This window comes from Gopherus flavomarginatus, chromosome 3 (genome assembly GCF_025201925.1).
Source record: "Gopherus flavomarginatus isolate rGopFla2 chromosome 3, rGopFla2.mat.asm, whole genome shotgun sequence".
NCBI classification, from domain to species: Eukaryota; Metazoa; Chordata; order Testudines; family Testudinidae; genus Gopherus; species Gopherus flavomarginatus.
Window position 1 is genome coordinate 239,654,525 of NC_066619.1, and position 16,672 is coordinate 239,671,196.

At 40.6% G+C, this 16,672-nt stretch overlaps 1 protein-coding gene across 11 annotated transcripts in view; it reads right to left on the reverse strand.

Annotated features, from left to right (window-relative positions):
- The window catches only part of LIMCH1 (LIM and calponin homology domains 1), a 314,760-nt gene that overhangs the window by 12,446 nt on the left and 285,642 nt on the right, over positions 1-16,672 (reverse strand). For 4 of the 11 annotated variants that reach the window (XM_050947392.1, XM_050947397.1, XM_050947396.1 and 1 more), the window contains 3 exons: positions 15,257-15,381; positions 8,355-8,478; positions 6,502-6,588 (listed from right to left, as the gene is read on the reverse strand). In XM_050947392.1, coding sequence (XP_050803349.1) covers positions 6,502-6,588; positions 8,355-8,478; positions 15,257-15,381 — 336 coding nt within the window. The remainder of the gene's footprint in view (positions 1-6,501; positions 6,589-8,354; positions 8,479-15,256; positions 15,382-16,672) is intronic. The other 7 variants (XM_050947394.1, XM_050947402.1, XM_050947399.1 and 4 more) reach the window with 3 other exon arrangements.

Here is a 16,672-nt window from a genome sequence, read left to right on the forward strand (position 1 = left end):
ACCAATTGCTGCTACGATGCTGCAATTCATAAATCACTAGGATGTAGTGCTCTTGACTATAAGCACTGAACAGTAAGATGTAAGACATTTAAAACTCTACATTAAAATCCTTCGGAGAATCCGTTCTCCTAGAGTGATCAAAAGTAGCAGCAGTAGATAAAAGAAAAAAAATCAAAGTTAATTTTTTCTTAGGATACCCGGCAAATCCAGCCTTTACTTTTAATCTTCAGAGAGAAGTGGTTTTCAGAAGTGTTGAAAACATGCAGTTCTCACTGATTTTAAGGGGAACTGAAGGTGCTTAGCTTCTCTGAAAACTAGGTCACTCATTTACAGACTCTTTGGGCAAGGACTATATTCACTTTGGGTGAGTCTCACACACTGCCCTGGTCCCTTTATGCTGGGTAAAAAGGGCTAGGAGCAGTCTTAAAGGGGCTCTAAAAGCCTCTGCTCCAGCTGGGGAAGAATTCCGTCAGCAAAGGAACTGAAGAGGACAGCTGCAGGTGTCTTCCAAAGACTCCTACACAAGCCCTGTCACAGGGGGCATACTGGGGGTGGGAGGGGCATGTAAGGGATGGGTGGGCATGTGGTTGCAGTAGGTAGTGTTGGAATGATTCTGGGCAGCACTGCTGGCCAGGGACAGGCCTACAGAGTTATCCAAATTACATTGGGGCTGCTCTGCCCTCTGCAACAGCCTAGGATTGGGAAGCCATAAAAGTGGCTTAAAGCCACTTCAGCACCTCCCCTGGGGTTCCACGTTCTGCACAGCGTGGAATCTCCAGCTGCAAGTACAGTGTAAGCACACTGCGGGCAACTGTTTAAAATACATTACATCTAGACTTGCAGGATACATTTACAAAGAGGCATCCGAGCACAGAGTGCACACATTAAAAAACAATCCAAAACTAATCAAGATCTGGTTACTATAATGCTTTCAATTTTCACATTCTTCTTAATGGTGCAGAAGCTATTGTGGGCCTCACCGAGAAAGCAGCAACACTGGGATGGCCCTGGGGCAAACTCTGAAAGTGTAATTGCATTTTAACCATTGTAGTCTTCTAATTGTGTCCAAATTAAGCCTATAAATGCAAACATAATTAATTTTGATTTATTTAAAGGCATTTTGCAGGGTACAAGGTAGGGATGTAAATATCATTTAAAAAGTTAACCATTTAAATGATTAAAATTCTATTGTTTAAATGGTTAACCAATTAAAGGGAGAGGGGCTGGGGTTGCTTTGGCTGGCGAGGCCAGGGCTGGGGTTGATTAGCCAACTGTGGGGCTGGGGACGGCTGGACAACTGGCAGGGTGAGCTGGGGTCCGGCACTGCATGGCTCAGGCTCGGGTCCAGCCAGCGAGGTTGGGGTCTGGCGTGGCATGGGACCGGGATCTGTCTGGCACGGCATGGCCAGGGGTTAACTGTTAATCGGTTAACATTTTACATCCCTAGTACAAGGTGGCTCAGTGGGATAGAACACCATTCTCCTCTAGGTCACAAAGTCAATTCCAGTCTATTATTGGTAGTGATCATATGTTATTACCACTTCATAGCTATTCTTTGTTGGCCTACTGTACCTGAAATATTGTGGAGATCTAGTTCCTAGAAGACCTGAATCTACATCTATAGAAAGAAGCTTCATCATAATCACTACCCTTACTGGGAGTATTAGCAAAGAGGCCAAGTATTAGGGTTGAGAGGTCTCCGGAAATTAGAGCATCCAGGCCAAGACTGAGTCACAGTGGTGCGGACTGCCACGTTTTGGCTCATTACCACTTCCAGTACTGCTGATAGAGTACCTCAATGACTAGTGTGAATCTGACATTTTCCAGGAGTCCTAGAATTCACTAAAAGTTCAATTAACAACAAAAACCGAGATTTCAATGCTTAGTTCTCATTTGCCTGCAAATTCAATTGCTGAGGGAATCCTTAGATTAAAAATCATTTTAAAATGGATTTCAGTACAAAGAGTGAAAATAAAAACAGACTGTTTTACTCTGCAAACTGGGTCTCCAGGGGAAGAATTTTTTTTTAAAAAACTCACGATTCTAGTTTTGAAACAAACACTTATTGAGAGGATTGGAATTTTATTAAAAAGTGTTTGTTTCTATCTACTGTGGTAATGTGAAGCATCCACTTGCTACTGATTTATTTCTGATTGCAGAAGCAGCTAGTTGAACAAAGGAACAAATAACTTTTAGGCACTGTAGGTAAAATTTTCCAAACCACCTAAGCGATTTAGAAGACTAAATCTCATTTTCAAAAGCGACTTGGGCATTTAGGACCTTACGTCTTATAGAAAATCAGTGTGACTTAGGTTCCTAAGTTGCTTAGACTGCAACTATATGCACAAACAGTTTCCTATGGTTTTAGATTTTGCTCTGCAAGTGAGGAGGTTTTTTTGTGCAATTACATAAGCAAAATCTCCCTTTTCCAGTACGTTCAACACAAAAGCTAAAAATGCATTTTTGAAAATGTAACCCACACTGTTTTATCATGTTTCCAAAGCGATAATTTGATCCCCAATGACAGAAATCATGATGTTCCCCTCAGCAAATGCTAATTTAAGCAGTAGTTAGATTGCCTGTACTTTGGTACCCCTTTGGGAATATGAACTAAAAAGCTTCCAGTAAGCTTCCTCTCTTTACACCAAAGTATTATAAAATGCAACTGAAAAGCTACACAATAAACCTTGAAGTTTGGTATTGCTAAACTACTTTCCTATATAGACAAAAATATTTTAAGATTCATTCCAGATGCTCCATTTGTCCATAAAAATGAAAAAGTAGCCACATTTTATTCCTGGAGAAAAAAGGGAAGTAGGAATTTTAATTGGGAAATATTAAAGTAAGTAATGTAAACAGGGGCAGCTCCAGGCCCCAGCATGCCAAGCGTGTGCTTGGGGCGGCATGCCGCGGGGGGGCACTCTGACGGTCGCCGGGAGAACAGCAGGTAGGGTGCCTTCAGCGGCATGCCTGCAGAGGGTCCGCTGGTCCCGCGGCTCCATCGAAGCCTTGGGACCAGCGGACCCTCCACAGGCACGCCTGCGGGAGGTCCACCGGAGCCGTGGGACCGGCAAGCGGCAGAGCGCCCCCCATGGCATGACGCCGTGCTTGGGGCAGCAAAATGTCTAGAGCCGCCTCTGAATGTAAACATGGCAACACTGTTTTCATTTACTGTACTTTTACTCTCCCAATCAATGATAAAGCCCAATGGAGCCTCCACCATCTTCAGTCCACCAAAACTACTGTTACAACACTCCTCAAAGATCTCTTCTTGTCCAGGTCTTGGCAAACTTTGGTGAATTTATTCCATTTTTATCCTCTCTGACCAGCTCTTTCTCAAAGTTTTATCTTCTTTTGGTTTTCACATCTAGTTCCTCTCCTTGCTCTTCTCCTAACTCTCTGACTTCATCCAGTGTCTCTCAAAGGACCCTCCTTTCCTCCCCACTCCATCCTTCCTGGGGATCCCATGTAAGGCCATCTTGGGACCCACTTATTCTATCATCACACACTTTTCCTAGGTTAACATCTTCTCATCTGGCGTTAACTATCATCTCTACACCAAAGACTCAAATCCATTTTTATTCTTCTAATCTGTCTCTCTCTCCAACCAATTCTGCATCTCACTCTGTCTCTTCAAATTATTCTCCTGTATGTCTTGCCACTAATTTAAAAATGCAACATGGCCAAAAATAAACTCTTTATCCCAAGCTCTCCCTATCCTGCCACCTATTGTCTGTCACGGCTGACGACACCACCCCCCACCCTGTCACTCAGGTTCATAACCTGGAAGAATAGAGGTTATTTTTGCCATGAACATCTAGCCCACATCCAAACTTTGCAGCTTCTCTCTCTAACATTTGTAAGATCTGATCTTTTTTGTTGCAGTCCCTACAGCTAAAACCCTCATCCATACACTTGTCTTCCATCTTGATTATTCCTGCTTTAGCTTCCCAGATACCCACATTATCCCTTTTAAATCCATAAAAAATAGTGGTCTGATCATCTCTGTCTGTTGCTCTGAGCTTGTGGGCCGCTCTTTGAAAAACCTCACTGGCTTCCCATTCTCTCTCACATCGAGTTCAGATGTTTTACCATCACCACCACTCCCTCATTTGTGCACTTCTCTCACAAGCAGCTTCAGACTCTTCCATGCCATCCCTTATACATGGAATGACCCTGCTGAGTGAATCAGCAAAGCCACTATCCTCTTCCTTCAAACCCCTCTAAGGCCTGGTGATGCATATAAGAAATTAACCAACTAATAAATGCTATGTACGGGGGTACTTGGCAGAGTTGATATTTAAAAACATTTGTACTGTATGTTTTAATGCCCTTCTCCTACCCTTCCTTTGTCCATCTTCTTCGCTTGTAAACTCTCAGGCAGGGACTATATCTTTTTGTGTGTGTTGACAGTATTTAGAATATCATTAAGTGCTACCATAAATACAGACAACCACCACCAAAACCAATGAAGCTAGACCAATTTTTCAGGTCTGTATATCGATTACAACTGGTAAAATATTTAAATTCTATAAATTAAGTGTTTTAGAAATAATAATCCCAGAATATTTAAAAGAAAGGTATTTTCATGTTTTTAATAGGAGTAATGACATTGACATCCAGTCCCTTATTTCCAACATACACATAGTTGATTTAGTCCAATTAATCTGAAGCCCAGAAAAGGGACTCAAAACAGGGCACAACTGCTAAAACTATGAAGAAATAATCCAGAATTTAAATAAAGCAAAATATTGTTATGAGCTAGGTGAAACCTGTTATGGGTTGAGATTGACAAGGGTGAACTTCGCCTTCTGTTAACATAACCGTAAACTTAAGCCCCAACTAAGGAAAAGGAGTACGTGAACCCGCCCAGGAGCCTTTGCTGAGTACTGTTTTTGGGAGTGGTGAGATGGTGTATGGGAAGATAGAACAGACTGGAAAAAAAAAAAAAGACCCTGTGTAAGACACACAGAGAGAGCCTGAAGGAACAGGTGAAAGCACCGTGGCCAACCTTGGAAGAAACCTGTAGTGAGGTTTTTAGGTCAGGGATGCAGGCTTGGATCAAAAGGGGACCACAACATATTCTGCAAGCAACAACAACAACAACAGATCCCATCTGCCATTAGATTATTAGCAAAAACAAGAGAAGAGGTTTAAAATAAAGGCACCAGTGGTTCCACTTCCAGTGCAAATAGCACTAGCAAGAGGGAATACTGTGTAATGAACCGTAGGAGAAATATTCTGTGTTATTTCTAATCATAGAAGGAGACCTTCATCAAACATTAAACCAATATTAGAATAAACCACCACCCTCCATTCAGCCAACCCTCTGCTTTGGGTTGGCACTTATGTCTCACTGGAGGCTGCGTTGCTCTCTGTGTGAGAGAATTAGGCCTCTAAGGCTAGGTCTACACTGGCGGGGGGGAGGGGTGTTGACCTAAGATACACAACTTCTCGCGAATAGCGTAGCTGAAGTCGGTGCATCTTAGGTCAATTTACCTGACCATGGGGACGGCGGCAAGTTGACCACTGCCACTCCCCCGTCGACTCCACTCGACTTGCTGCGGTGGAGTTCCAGAGTCGACGGCAGAGCGATAGGGGATTGATTTGACCACATCTACACTAGATGCAATAAATCGATCCCCGCTGATCCGGCAGGTAGTGTAGATGTTCCCTAAGAGATTAGCATGAGTGTAGGGATATCAAAAGAACCAACATGTGCTTCAAGTCTGGGAATTAAGGACAGGATTTCTGTCAACAAGCATTAGAATGTCAGTCTCATGAAGCACTTCCTCAACTAATCTTAAATAAATATACTTTCCCTACTGCAGCTAAAAGCTGGATTAAATTTGAAAATCTTAAACACAGCTGAAAACACTTGAAGTGATATTTTGATACTAGTGAATCAAGATTAGTGTTGCATATACGGGGAGAATAGAGTGATTTATGATCAAGACCCCCCACACACTCCGCCTCTTTTCTAGTTTTATGCAGGAGGTGTTGGACATATAGACCAAAGCCTGAATTGTTTTTTTACGTAAATTGTGCTGCTGAAAAGCTCTGCTATGTGTGTTTCAAATGAATAGTAATGTACATTGATAACAGGAGTGGTAGCTCCCAAAAAGTCTGATCCTGCTGCTGCAAAGCACTTAAGCATGTGCTTAAACTTTAAGTATGTGAATAGTCTTGAGCCAATGGATGTCCTCCTCTGTTTATAGTTAAGCATGTGCTTAAATGCTTTGTTGGACTAGGGCTTATATTATATTTGGAATTATATAGCAATGTTGAGTCCCATAAACTAATGTTTGCACTGAACTGCATTATGGGCAAAAAACCTCAAAATTTATGATGATGAAAAATTACACATTGCAGGGGACATTTGAAAATACCAACAATGGTAAAATAATATTAATAGAATTGAACTGCTACAATTTATCTTTGAAGTTTCCCTTAAAGTTATATTTTAAAAGAATTAGTCAGTCTGCAAAATTCCTTATTGACCTTTGATACCTGTTGGGTGAGTGGTTTTGAGGTGTAGGAGAACATGGAGATGACAGCCCAGGCCTGAAATTCTCATGATAGCCTGTCCTAAAATACAGAAGAGCAAGTTGCAGTAAGATTAAAAGTAAATAAATAAAAATCCTAGCAGTCTCATAGGGATGAGGTAAATATAATCCAGAACTAAAATTTAGCTCTGCTGCTTAAATGCAATCTCTAAAGTTAGTAAACTATAATATAAACAATCACTGTTATTTTGACATAAAGAAGAATAAATAATTTTTGGAGTGTCGGTCTAGCAAGAATAATTATTCATATTGAACAGTAGCTTCATCGCAGGCCCCCAAATAACTGGACAAGAGATGCAGGAAGAGCTGAGCAAATAATCTGTACTGAAAAATTATTAGACCAATTTCACCTCTCTCTGCTCAAAAGTTGTGTGTGATCGGATCATGTTTTGCTTATATGCATTAATTATTAATTGAATAATTTCAATACTAATTCTCAATGTGTGAATTGTTCACAAGTAGTTTGCTGTGGTATTAGATGGCTGAAATTCAAACTAAACTGGTTAGTTTTGATTGGACACAGCTCCCATGGTATATTTCTACTCCTAGACTTAACAAATAGCACAAATAGCTATAACGAAAATAATAAATGAGGAAAAACCAAGAGAGGTGAAACAAGAGTTACAGGTGAGGGATGAGACATTCATTTGTATAAAAGTTTGTGTTAACGTATATTAACAAACAGATCCTCATCAATGCTTAATTGTGAGCTCTAAAATATTTCTCTCTCTCTAACATACAGCATTGATATTTCAATTGTGAAACTTAAGTCAAAATGTCTCCCGTACTGAGAGAGCAGAAGCTATCCTTTAGTAATGCTTATGTAGAAATGCAGGGCAAAGTACCAAACAAAATGAAGCCAAAGTGAAGATCCAGAAAAAAATTACTAATCTTAATATTTTTTCTTTTAAATTTCAGAGTGCTGCTATATAGATATCTTTTAAGACAAATAATATGGAAATGGAAAGTAGCAGCCAGAAAGTATTTCAGCATCAGAAGAAAGTTAGTTGATATTTCACTCTTGCCTTGATTACTTTCACTCGGATTGCATTTCTTACGAAATGCAAAGATGAGTATTACATCATTATAGGTTGGGAAATTGGGTTCTCAAAAGTCAATGGGAGTTTTGCCATTGACCTCAATGGCGCCAGAATTTCCCCCCAGGTGTCTACAGCAATGTCAACTCTGCCACTTTGCATAATCTGTACATATTTACAGTATACAATTAACACAAACATAATACACCTCTACCCTGATATAACGCTGTCATCGGGAGCCAAAATATCTTACCGCATTATAGGTGAAACCACGTTATATCGAACTTGCTTTGATCCGCCAGAGTGCGCGGCCCAAACCCCCTGGACTGCTGCTTTACCATGTTATATCCAAATTCATGTTATGTTGGGTCACGTTATATCGGGGTAGATGTGTATGTTCCAAGGATTAAAGGGCTAAAGAGAAGTCTCTGGATTAATGGCAGCTGGGGTCTGGGCTTCAACAGAGAAGTGAGTTATGAGAGAACAGGTCAAGGAACTGAAATTAATAAAGGTTGGTGTTTTGTAGGAAAGCCAGGAACTAGCAACATTTATACATGGTATGATTAATCAGTGTTGGTCCAACAAAATAGCATGTTTTAAAGTAATTTATGAAACACATTGGATAGCATCAAAAAGAAAATCAGAGTTAACAAGACTTCTCAAACTTTACACTATAGTTTACTTATAATGCATTTAGAAAGACATCTCATCACGGGTAAAGGAGGCTAACAAACAAATGTCCATGACCCACCTTCTCCTTTCACCTGGGGAATTATCCTGCTGGTCTATGCTCTGATCCAGAGATGTTTTCTGTCTAACTTCTTCTGAAATGTGTGGTGACTGTTTCGTTAACAACTGCTGACTCCACGACACATCTGAAGTTACAGAGTGGAGTAAACTGAATACTTGAGATAAAAACCATTTGAGAAGATTATTTTTAACCAACGTAACTTGTGGATACCAAAAAAAAGTAGTAGTAAGGCACAGAAGTCAAACAGGCTACTGCACGTAGAGAAATAAGGCCAATACAATCTTGTTAATGTTTGTAAGAAGAGACACCAGATTATGTTCAGTATATTTTCCAGTCAGGAATAAATACAGGAGCATGGCAGTTGAGCTACTTAAATATGTTCATACAGCCAAAACAAAATGTTTCTCGTCAATGGTCCTGGTGCAGCCAAGCTTCCAGACAACTGCAAGACTCAGCACCCTGCATACATAACTCTTGTAGTTGTCTGGAAGCCATTGCTGACCCACAAGCACCAGGGAGAACTAACTTAGGTATTAATAAAAAGAAAGTGGGCTGTTCATGTCTGCTATTCACTCCCACTGTCCCAGTAGCGCTAGCAACACTCTTTTCTCCCTGTGACTCCCCTCTTCCTTTTGGGTCATCTTACAAGCTTTGACAGCTGCTCAGTGGCCCACAGGATGCTCAGTGAATGTGCTTTAAGCCAGTATTCAGTGAATTCTAGGGAGCCTTCTAGACCTTGTCACACCAGATACCTCTTATCTTTTGAGTGGAAGGGAGAGGACTGCTTGGGCTTCTCCTGAAGAATTTTGCTACTCATAGGTTAGGAAAGGCCTCCCCTTGAAGATATCAACTACTTGGATTAGAGAGAGAGAGAGAGAGAAAAGGGCCTTTGGTCTCCACTCCTCAAAGGCTGAGACAGTCGAGGCATGCAGACTTTTATATGAACAATCTAAGCAACTGGGGGTGGGATGTTACTGGAGAAGTGCATGATCATAGCAAAAGGTAGGTAACCTATCTTCATCATCAAGAAAAGCAGAGCCCTGTTGGGCATTGGGCCATCAAGGGACTGGTGACAGAGCTGGGAAACTTAAAGGATCAAAGGCAAGAGAAAGGCTATCAAAAGACAACTGGTGGACAAGTTGGGGAGAGCCTCAAAAAGTCTGGTTAGAGTTCAGATAAACAATGGAACTGTTGGATGTTTATCCAAACTTCAATTGTCAAACCTTCTGAAGTTTGCGCATCTCTACTTAAAATGTATTAGTTGAAAAGTCAGTTTTTATTCATGTGTACAAAGATATGCTACAGGATAGTGTTTTCTGTTTTTATCTGTATAGAAGCCTTTAATCAAAATATTGAACATACAATGAAGTTCCCATACGATATACAAACCCACAAAATTTAAACTGTGAATTTGCACTGGAAGCATATAATAATTTAATAGTTTAATAAGAACATAAGAATGGCCGTACTGGGTCAGACCAAAGGTCCATCTAGCCCAGTATCCTGTCTACTGACAGTGGCCAATGCCAGGTGCCCCAGAGAGAGTGAACCTAACAGGCAATGATCAAGTGATCTCTCTCCTGCCATCCATCTCCATCCTCTGACAAACAGAGGCTAGGGACACCATTCCTTACCCATCCTGGCTAATAGCCATTTATGGACTTAACCACCATGAATGTATCCAGTTCTCTTTTAAACACTGTTATAGTCCTAGCCTCCTCAGGTAAGGAGTTCCACAAGTTGACTGTGTGCTGCGTGAAGAAGAATTTCCTTTTATTTGTTTTAAACCTGCTGCCTATTAATTTCATTTGGTGACCCCTAGTTTTTGTATTATGGGAATAAGTAAATAACTTTTCCTTATCCACTTTCTCCACAACCCTCATGATTTTATAGACCTCTATTATATCCCCTCTTAGTCTCCTCTTTTCCAAGCTGAACAGTCCTAGCCCCTTTAATCTTTCCTCATATGGGACCCTCTCCAAACCCCTAATCATTTTAGTTGCCCTTTTCTGAACCTTTTCTAGTGCCAATATATCTTTTTTGAGATGAGGAGACCACACCTGTACGCAGTATTCGAGATGTGGGTGTACCATGGACTTATATAAGGGCAATAATATATTCTCAGTCTTATTCTCTATCCCCTTTTTAATGATTCCTAACATCCTGTTTGCTTTTTTGACCGCTTCTGCACACTGCGTGGACATCTTCAGAGAACTATCCATGATGACTCCAAGATCTTTTTCCTGATTCGTTGTAGCTAAATTAGCCCCCATCATATTGTATGTATAGTTGGGGTTATTTTTTCCCCAATGTGCATTACGTTACATTTATACATATTAAATTTCATTTGCCATTTTGTTGCCCAATCACTTAGTTTTGTAAGATCTTTTTGAAGTTCTTCACTGTCTGCTTTGGTCTTAACTATCTTGAGCAGTTTAGTATCATCTGCAAACTTTGCCACCTCACTGTTTACCCCTTTCTCCAGATCATTTATGAATAAATTGAATAGGATTGGTCCTAGGACTGACCCTTGGGGAACGCCACTAGTTACCCCTCTCCATTCTGAGAATTTACCATTAATTCTTACCCTTTGTTCCCTGTCTTTTACCTAGTTCTCAATCCATGAAAGGACTTCCCTTTTATCCCAGGACAGCTTAATTTACATAAGAGCCTTTGGTGAGGGACTTTGTCAAAGGCTTTCTGGAAATCTAAGTACACTGGATCCCCCTTGTCCACATGTTTGCTGACTCCTTCAAAGAACTGTAATAGATTAGTAAGACACGATTTCCCTTTACAGAAACCATGTTGGCTATTGCTCAACAGTTTATGTTTTCCTATGTGTCTGACAATTTTATTCTCAACTATTGTTTCGACTAATTTGCCCGGTACTGACGTTAGACTTACCGGTCTGTAATTGCCGGGATCAACCTTCTTAAATATTGGTGTTACATTAGCTAACTTCCAGTCACTGAGTACAGAAGCTGATTTAAAGGACAGGTTACAAACCTTAGTTAATAGTTCCGCAACTTCACATTTGAGTTCTTTCAGAACTCTTGGGTGAATGTCATCTGGTCCCGGTGACTTGTTAATGTTGAGTTTATCAATTAATTCCAAAACCTCCTCTAGTGACACTTCAATCTGTGACAGTTCCTCAGATCTGTCACCTACAAAAGCTGCCTCAGGTTTAGGAATCTCCCTAACATCTTCAGATGTGAAGACTGAAGCAAAGAATCCATTTAGTTTCTCCACAATGACTTTATCGTCTTTAAGTGCTCCTTTTGTATCTCGATCACCAAGGGGCCCCACTGGTTGTTTAGCAGGCTTCCTGCTTCTGATGTACTTAAACATTTTGTTATTACCTTCGGAGTTTTTGGCTAGCCGTTCTTCAAACTCCTCTTTGGCTTTTCTTATTACACTCTTGCACTTAATTTGGCAGTGTTTATGCTCCTTTCTATTCCCATTCTAATCCCATTCTCTTACCTCATTTTTAGGAATAGCCAAATTTTTGTTACATCAAAACATGAAGGTCAAACAAATAAATTCATAAACCAAATTTATTTATTTTTTTTACCATCGATCACATTGTTTACTTTTTTCTTTTATCTCAGATTAAACAACGAAAATACACTAGCCAATTTCACTTTTGTTTACAGGCAAGTTTTCACTCTCCAGCTCTCTGGACCTTGTACTGCCCTTCAGTGTTTGGGTTGCAATGCTTATAATAAAAAATTATATATTTTTAAATTCCATTAACCTGAGTTTTTTAAAAGATACCTGAAGACAAAATTGACCTCTATATCTATAATTGAAGGAATAGCTTTTGAAAACAGCTTAGTTGGAGAAATGGTTAATCAGAGAACATAAGAAAGGCTATACTGGTCCATCTAGCTCAGAACCTGTCTTCCGACCATAGCCGATGCCAGATGCTTCAGAGGGAATGAGCAGAACATGGCAATTATCAAGTGATCCATCCCCTGTTATTCAGTCCCAGCTTCTAGCAGTCAGAGGTTTAAGGACATCCAGATCATGGGGTTGCATCCCTGACCATCCAAGCTAATAGCCATGGATAGACCCTTCCTCCATGAGCCCAGTTATACTTTTTGCCTTCACAACATCTCCTAGCAAAGAGGTCCACAGGCTGACTATGCACTGTGCGAAGAAATACTTCACTATATTTGTATTAAACCTGCTGCCTATTAGTTTCATTGGGTAACTCCTGGTTCTTGTGTTAAATGAAGGGGTAAATAACACTTCCTTATTCACTTTCTCAATGCCATTCATGATTTTATAGACCTCTATCATATCCCTTTTAGGCATCTCTTTTCCAAGTTCAACAGTCCCCGTCTTTTTAATCTCTTCTCATATGGAAGCTGTTCCATACCCCTAATCATTTTTTTTTGCCTCTCTCTATAGTTTTTTTTCAATTCTAGTACATCTTTTTTGAGATGGTGCAACCAGAACTGCCTGCAGTATTCACAGCTTAAGCATACCATGGATTTATATATTGGTATTAGGATAGTTTCTGTTTTATTTTCTATCCATTTCCTAACATTCTGTTAGCTTTTTCAACTGCCACTGCACATTGAACAGACATTTTCAGAGAACTATCCATGACAACTCCAGGAGCTCTTTCTTGAGTGGTAACAACTTATTTAGACCCAATCATTGTGTGTGTATAGTTGAGATGTTTTCCAATATGCATTACTTTGCATTTATCCACACTGAATTTCATCTGCCATTTTGTTCCTCAGTCACCCAATTTTTTGAGAGCTCATTGTACCTCTTTGCAGTCAGCTTTGGACTTAATTATCTTGACTAATTTGGTATTGTTTGCAAATTTTACCACCTCACTCTTTACCCCTTGTTCCATATCATTTATGAATATTTTGAACAGTACTGGTCCCAGTACAGATCCCTGGGGGACCCTGCTATTTACCTCTCTCCACTGTGAAAGACTGACCATTTATTCCTATCTTTTATCTAGTTACTGATCCACAAGAGGATCTTCCCTCTTATCCCATTACTTCTTACTTTGTGTAAGAGCCTTTGATGAGGGACCTTGTCAAAGGCCTTCTGAGGGCATGTCTACACTTACTGGTAGATCTGCACTACTGCAATAAATGGTCAAGACATGCTAAATTGATGGGAGAGCACTCTCTCATTGATCCATGTATTCCACCTCCCCGAGAAGTGTAAGGGAAGTCAACAGGAGACACTTGCCCATCGACATAGCACAGTGTAGCCACCATAGTAAGTGGATCTAACTATGTCGACGTCAGTTACGTTATTCACATAACTGAAGTTGCGAAACTTAGATCAATTTAGCATGGTAGTGTATTCAGCCCTGAATATTTAATTAGACTATATCCAGTAGATCACCCTTGTCCACGTACTTGTTGACGCTCTCAGAGAATTCTGATTGGTGAGGCAGATTTCCCTTTACAAAAACTGTTAACTCTTCCCCAACATATTGTGTTCATCTATGTGTCTGATAATTCTGTTCTTTACTGTGTTCAACCAATTTGCCTGGTACCGAAGTTAGGCTTACTGGCCTGTAATTGCCAGGATCACCTCTGGAGACTTTTTTTAAAAATTGGCATCACATTAGCTATTCTCCAGTCATCTGGTACAGAGGCTAGTTTAAGTCACATACCACAGTTAGTAGTTCTGTAATTTCATATCTGAATTCTTTCACAACTCTTGGGTGAATACAATCTAATCCTGGTGATTTATTACTGCTTAATTTATCAATGTGTTCCAAAACCACTTCTAACACCACCTCAATCTGAGACAGTTCCTAAGATCTGTCACCTAAAAAACCAAAAATCACTCAGGACGGGAATCTTCCCCATATCCTCTGCAGTAAGACTGATGTTGTTGGTGGATGTGTAGAGCTCTTCCCTTTGATTCTCCCTCTAATGTCATATAATATTGTAATGGTGCACCAGCTCTGCTCTAGCTAAGATTGGGAAGCCCTTCTTCTTGTTAAAAGGACAATCCTTCTTAGTGCTCTAAAATCTGTGTGCTTACATGAATTGTCTTGAAATTTGCAGTGGCCCATGGGAGTGCAATGTAGGGTTGAGTTAGCGATCCAAATGTGGGGTCATTTGATCAAGGGGCTCCCGAGATACAGAATCCAGAAAACAAAAACAGCATTTCATTAAGTCCATAGATTCTAGAAACTCTGAAGTGTGAAAGCCATCCTCGGCGGAAATCTGAGAATAAACTTCTTATATCACAATCACAGCTCTATAATGCTCCTCAAACTAATCCCCAGATCTCCTCATATCACAATCACTGATCCTCCAAGTTGCTCCAACGTATTCCTCTGCTATTCAATACAGCTACACCTAACATAGTGACTGCAGCTGGAGTTCATGCAGTTAATTCCCAGTGGCTATTGCCAGCTCCTGGGGGCACAGTTAAGGGTGCATGGGTACCTTAACTGTATTTCCTGGTTTTCAGAGGTTTCAGTTTTGCTTAACTCAATGTTCTGGAAGGGATCGAGCTATCACTAGGCAACCTTATCTCTGTGTTAATTAATTTTTTGTCATTAAATAATATTTGCAGGATATACTTTAGATAACTATTGTGCACACATAGATTTCGATTATTTAGCTTCTCAGCTGGAGTTTAAGTGCTCAGCCTTCCATGGCATATAATGCCAAAGATCCAAAGTTCACTTATCACTTAAACTCATTTATCTTCGCTTGTACTAAACAGATTTTGAATCTTGGAAAAGTTTAAATCCCGCAGCAATAACACTGATTAAATTATTTTGGAAATTTGTAATTTCATTTGACTAATACTCTTGATTAAATCACTTTATGAACCTGTGAAATTTCCTTGACAAACAAATGCAAACAAACAAAACCAATTCTTTGGATTGTTTGGAATCTTACCCTGAGTCAATGGTAGATTCAGTATGACTGGTGAGCTGCGCTCCGTCACTGACACCTGGTGATCCTGCTCACTTTCCGTCTGAAGAATAGTCTCTGGATGTTCTGTGGGCACTTTATTTACACTGCTAATAAAAACAAATCACATTGTATACACAAAGCTAGAAGGAATGTTAGCTAGAGTGTCATTTCATTATTGTGCTTTTGTATGTGAACCTTTTATTCTCAACAAATATTTGTTTCCGTGTGTTAGCAATAATAGATCGGTGTGGGTAATAATCATGAATTGGCAACAAATTGAGATGGTAATCTATGCTGACTTTCCTTGCTGGTCTGACATACTGCCACATACAGGCCCTGAAGGTCTTTCTGTAACAGCATCATGTAGAACAGCATATTTGACAAAGCAACAGCTATTGTGTCAATGGTCTTGCTCTTTGTATAATGTTCAGCCTGCTCAGAACCGCCTTGTCTTTGTGAAAGCAACGGCTACCAGCACTGAAAATCCTGTTCCTTGTCAAACCCTCTGGCCAGTTCGGGAGCGAGGATCCTGGTTCTCTGTGAAAGGAGCTATTGCTAAGTTGAAGATCCTTTCTTAAATGAAGAAACCTGGGAAATTAGTATATAAGCACACTACAGTACTTGTGAGTTAAGATTGCTCTATACATAGCATACCTGACAGCCATAAAAGCCAGGAAATGAAAAGGGAAGGTATTTAAACATATCCGCAACAGCAGGGTAGCTTCCCAATGGGCTAGAGAGCCTGGGTCTCAGCCAGCCCTGATTACAGATGAGCCCCACTGGAGGGGAATCAAATAATTTAAATACAGTATAAAAGGCAGCAGGAACCTGCAGGGAAGGCCTGGTGAGAGAGTAGCTGAGACTGCCAGAGGTAGATGGAAGCCTGACAGTAAGCTGAAGAAAGCTCTCCAGCCAAGGAGGCATGGGAGAGACCTGCCCAAGAAGCAGGGGAGAGAGGCCTACCTGGAAAGGCTTGGGGACTGGAAGAAGGACGAACTCCATACAGGAGGCACTGGGAAGCAGACAGACAGACACTCTCAAAGAGGAGGGGACTGCGCCCAGCTAAAACTAGGGTGAAGTCTGCACAAATTTGTGCTCTGTTTTGAAAGACTGTGTGTTGGACTACTGGGAGAGAGACACTGGAAGAGGGTTGGAGCCTGGAGGGTCAGCGTGCATCTGAAGATTAAATAAATGGAATCCCTTGGGATTGTCTGAATTACTTTTTGAACTGTGCGCTCTTCAAGGAGCCCTGAATAGATAGGATAGCCACAGAGACAGAGTGCCGTGGACCGACTTCTGGCCACAAAAGGGTGCTTGGCAGGCAGTAAATGGCCCCGGCAGTACAATATCTTTTACTCCTCTACCCAGAGAAGCCCACTTCACCACTAGAACAGCAAC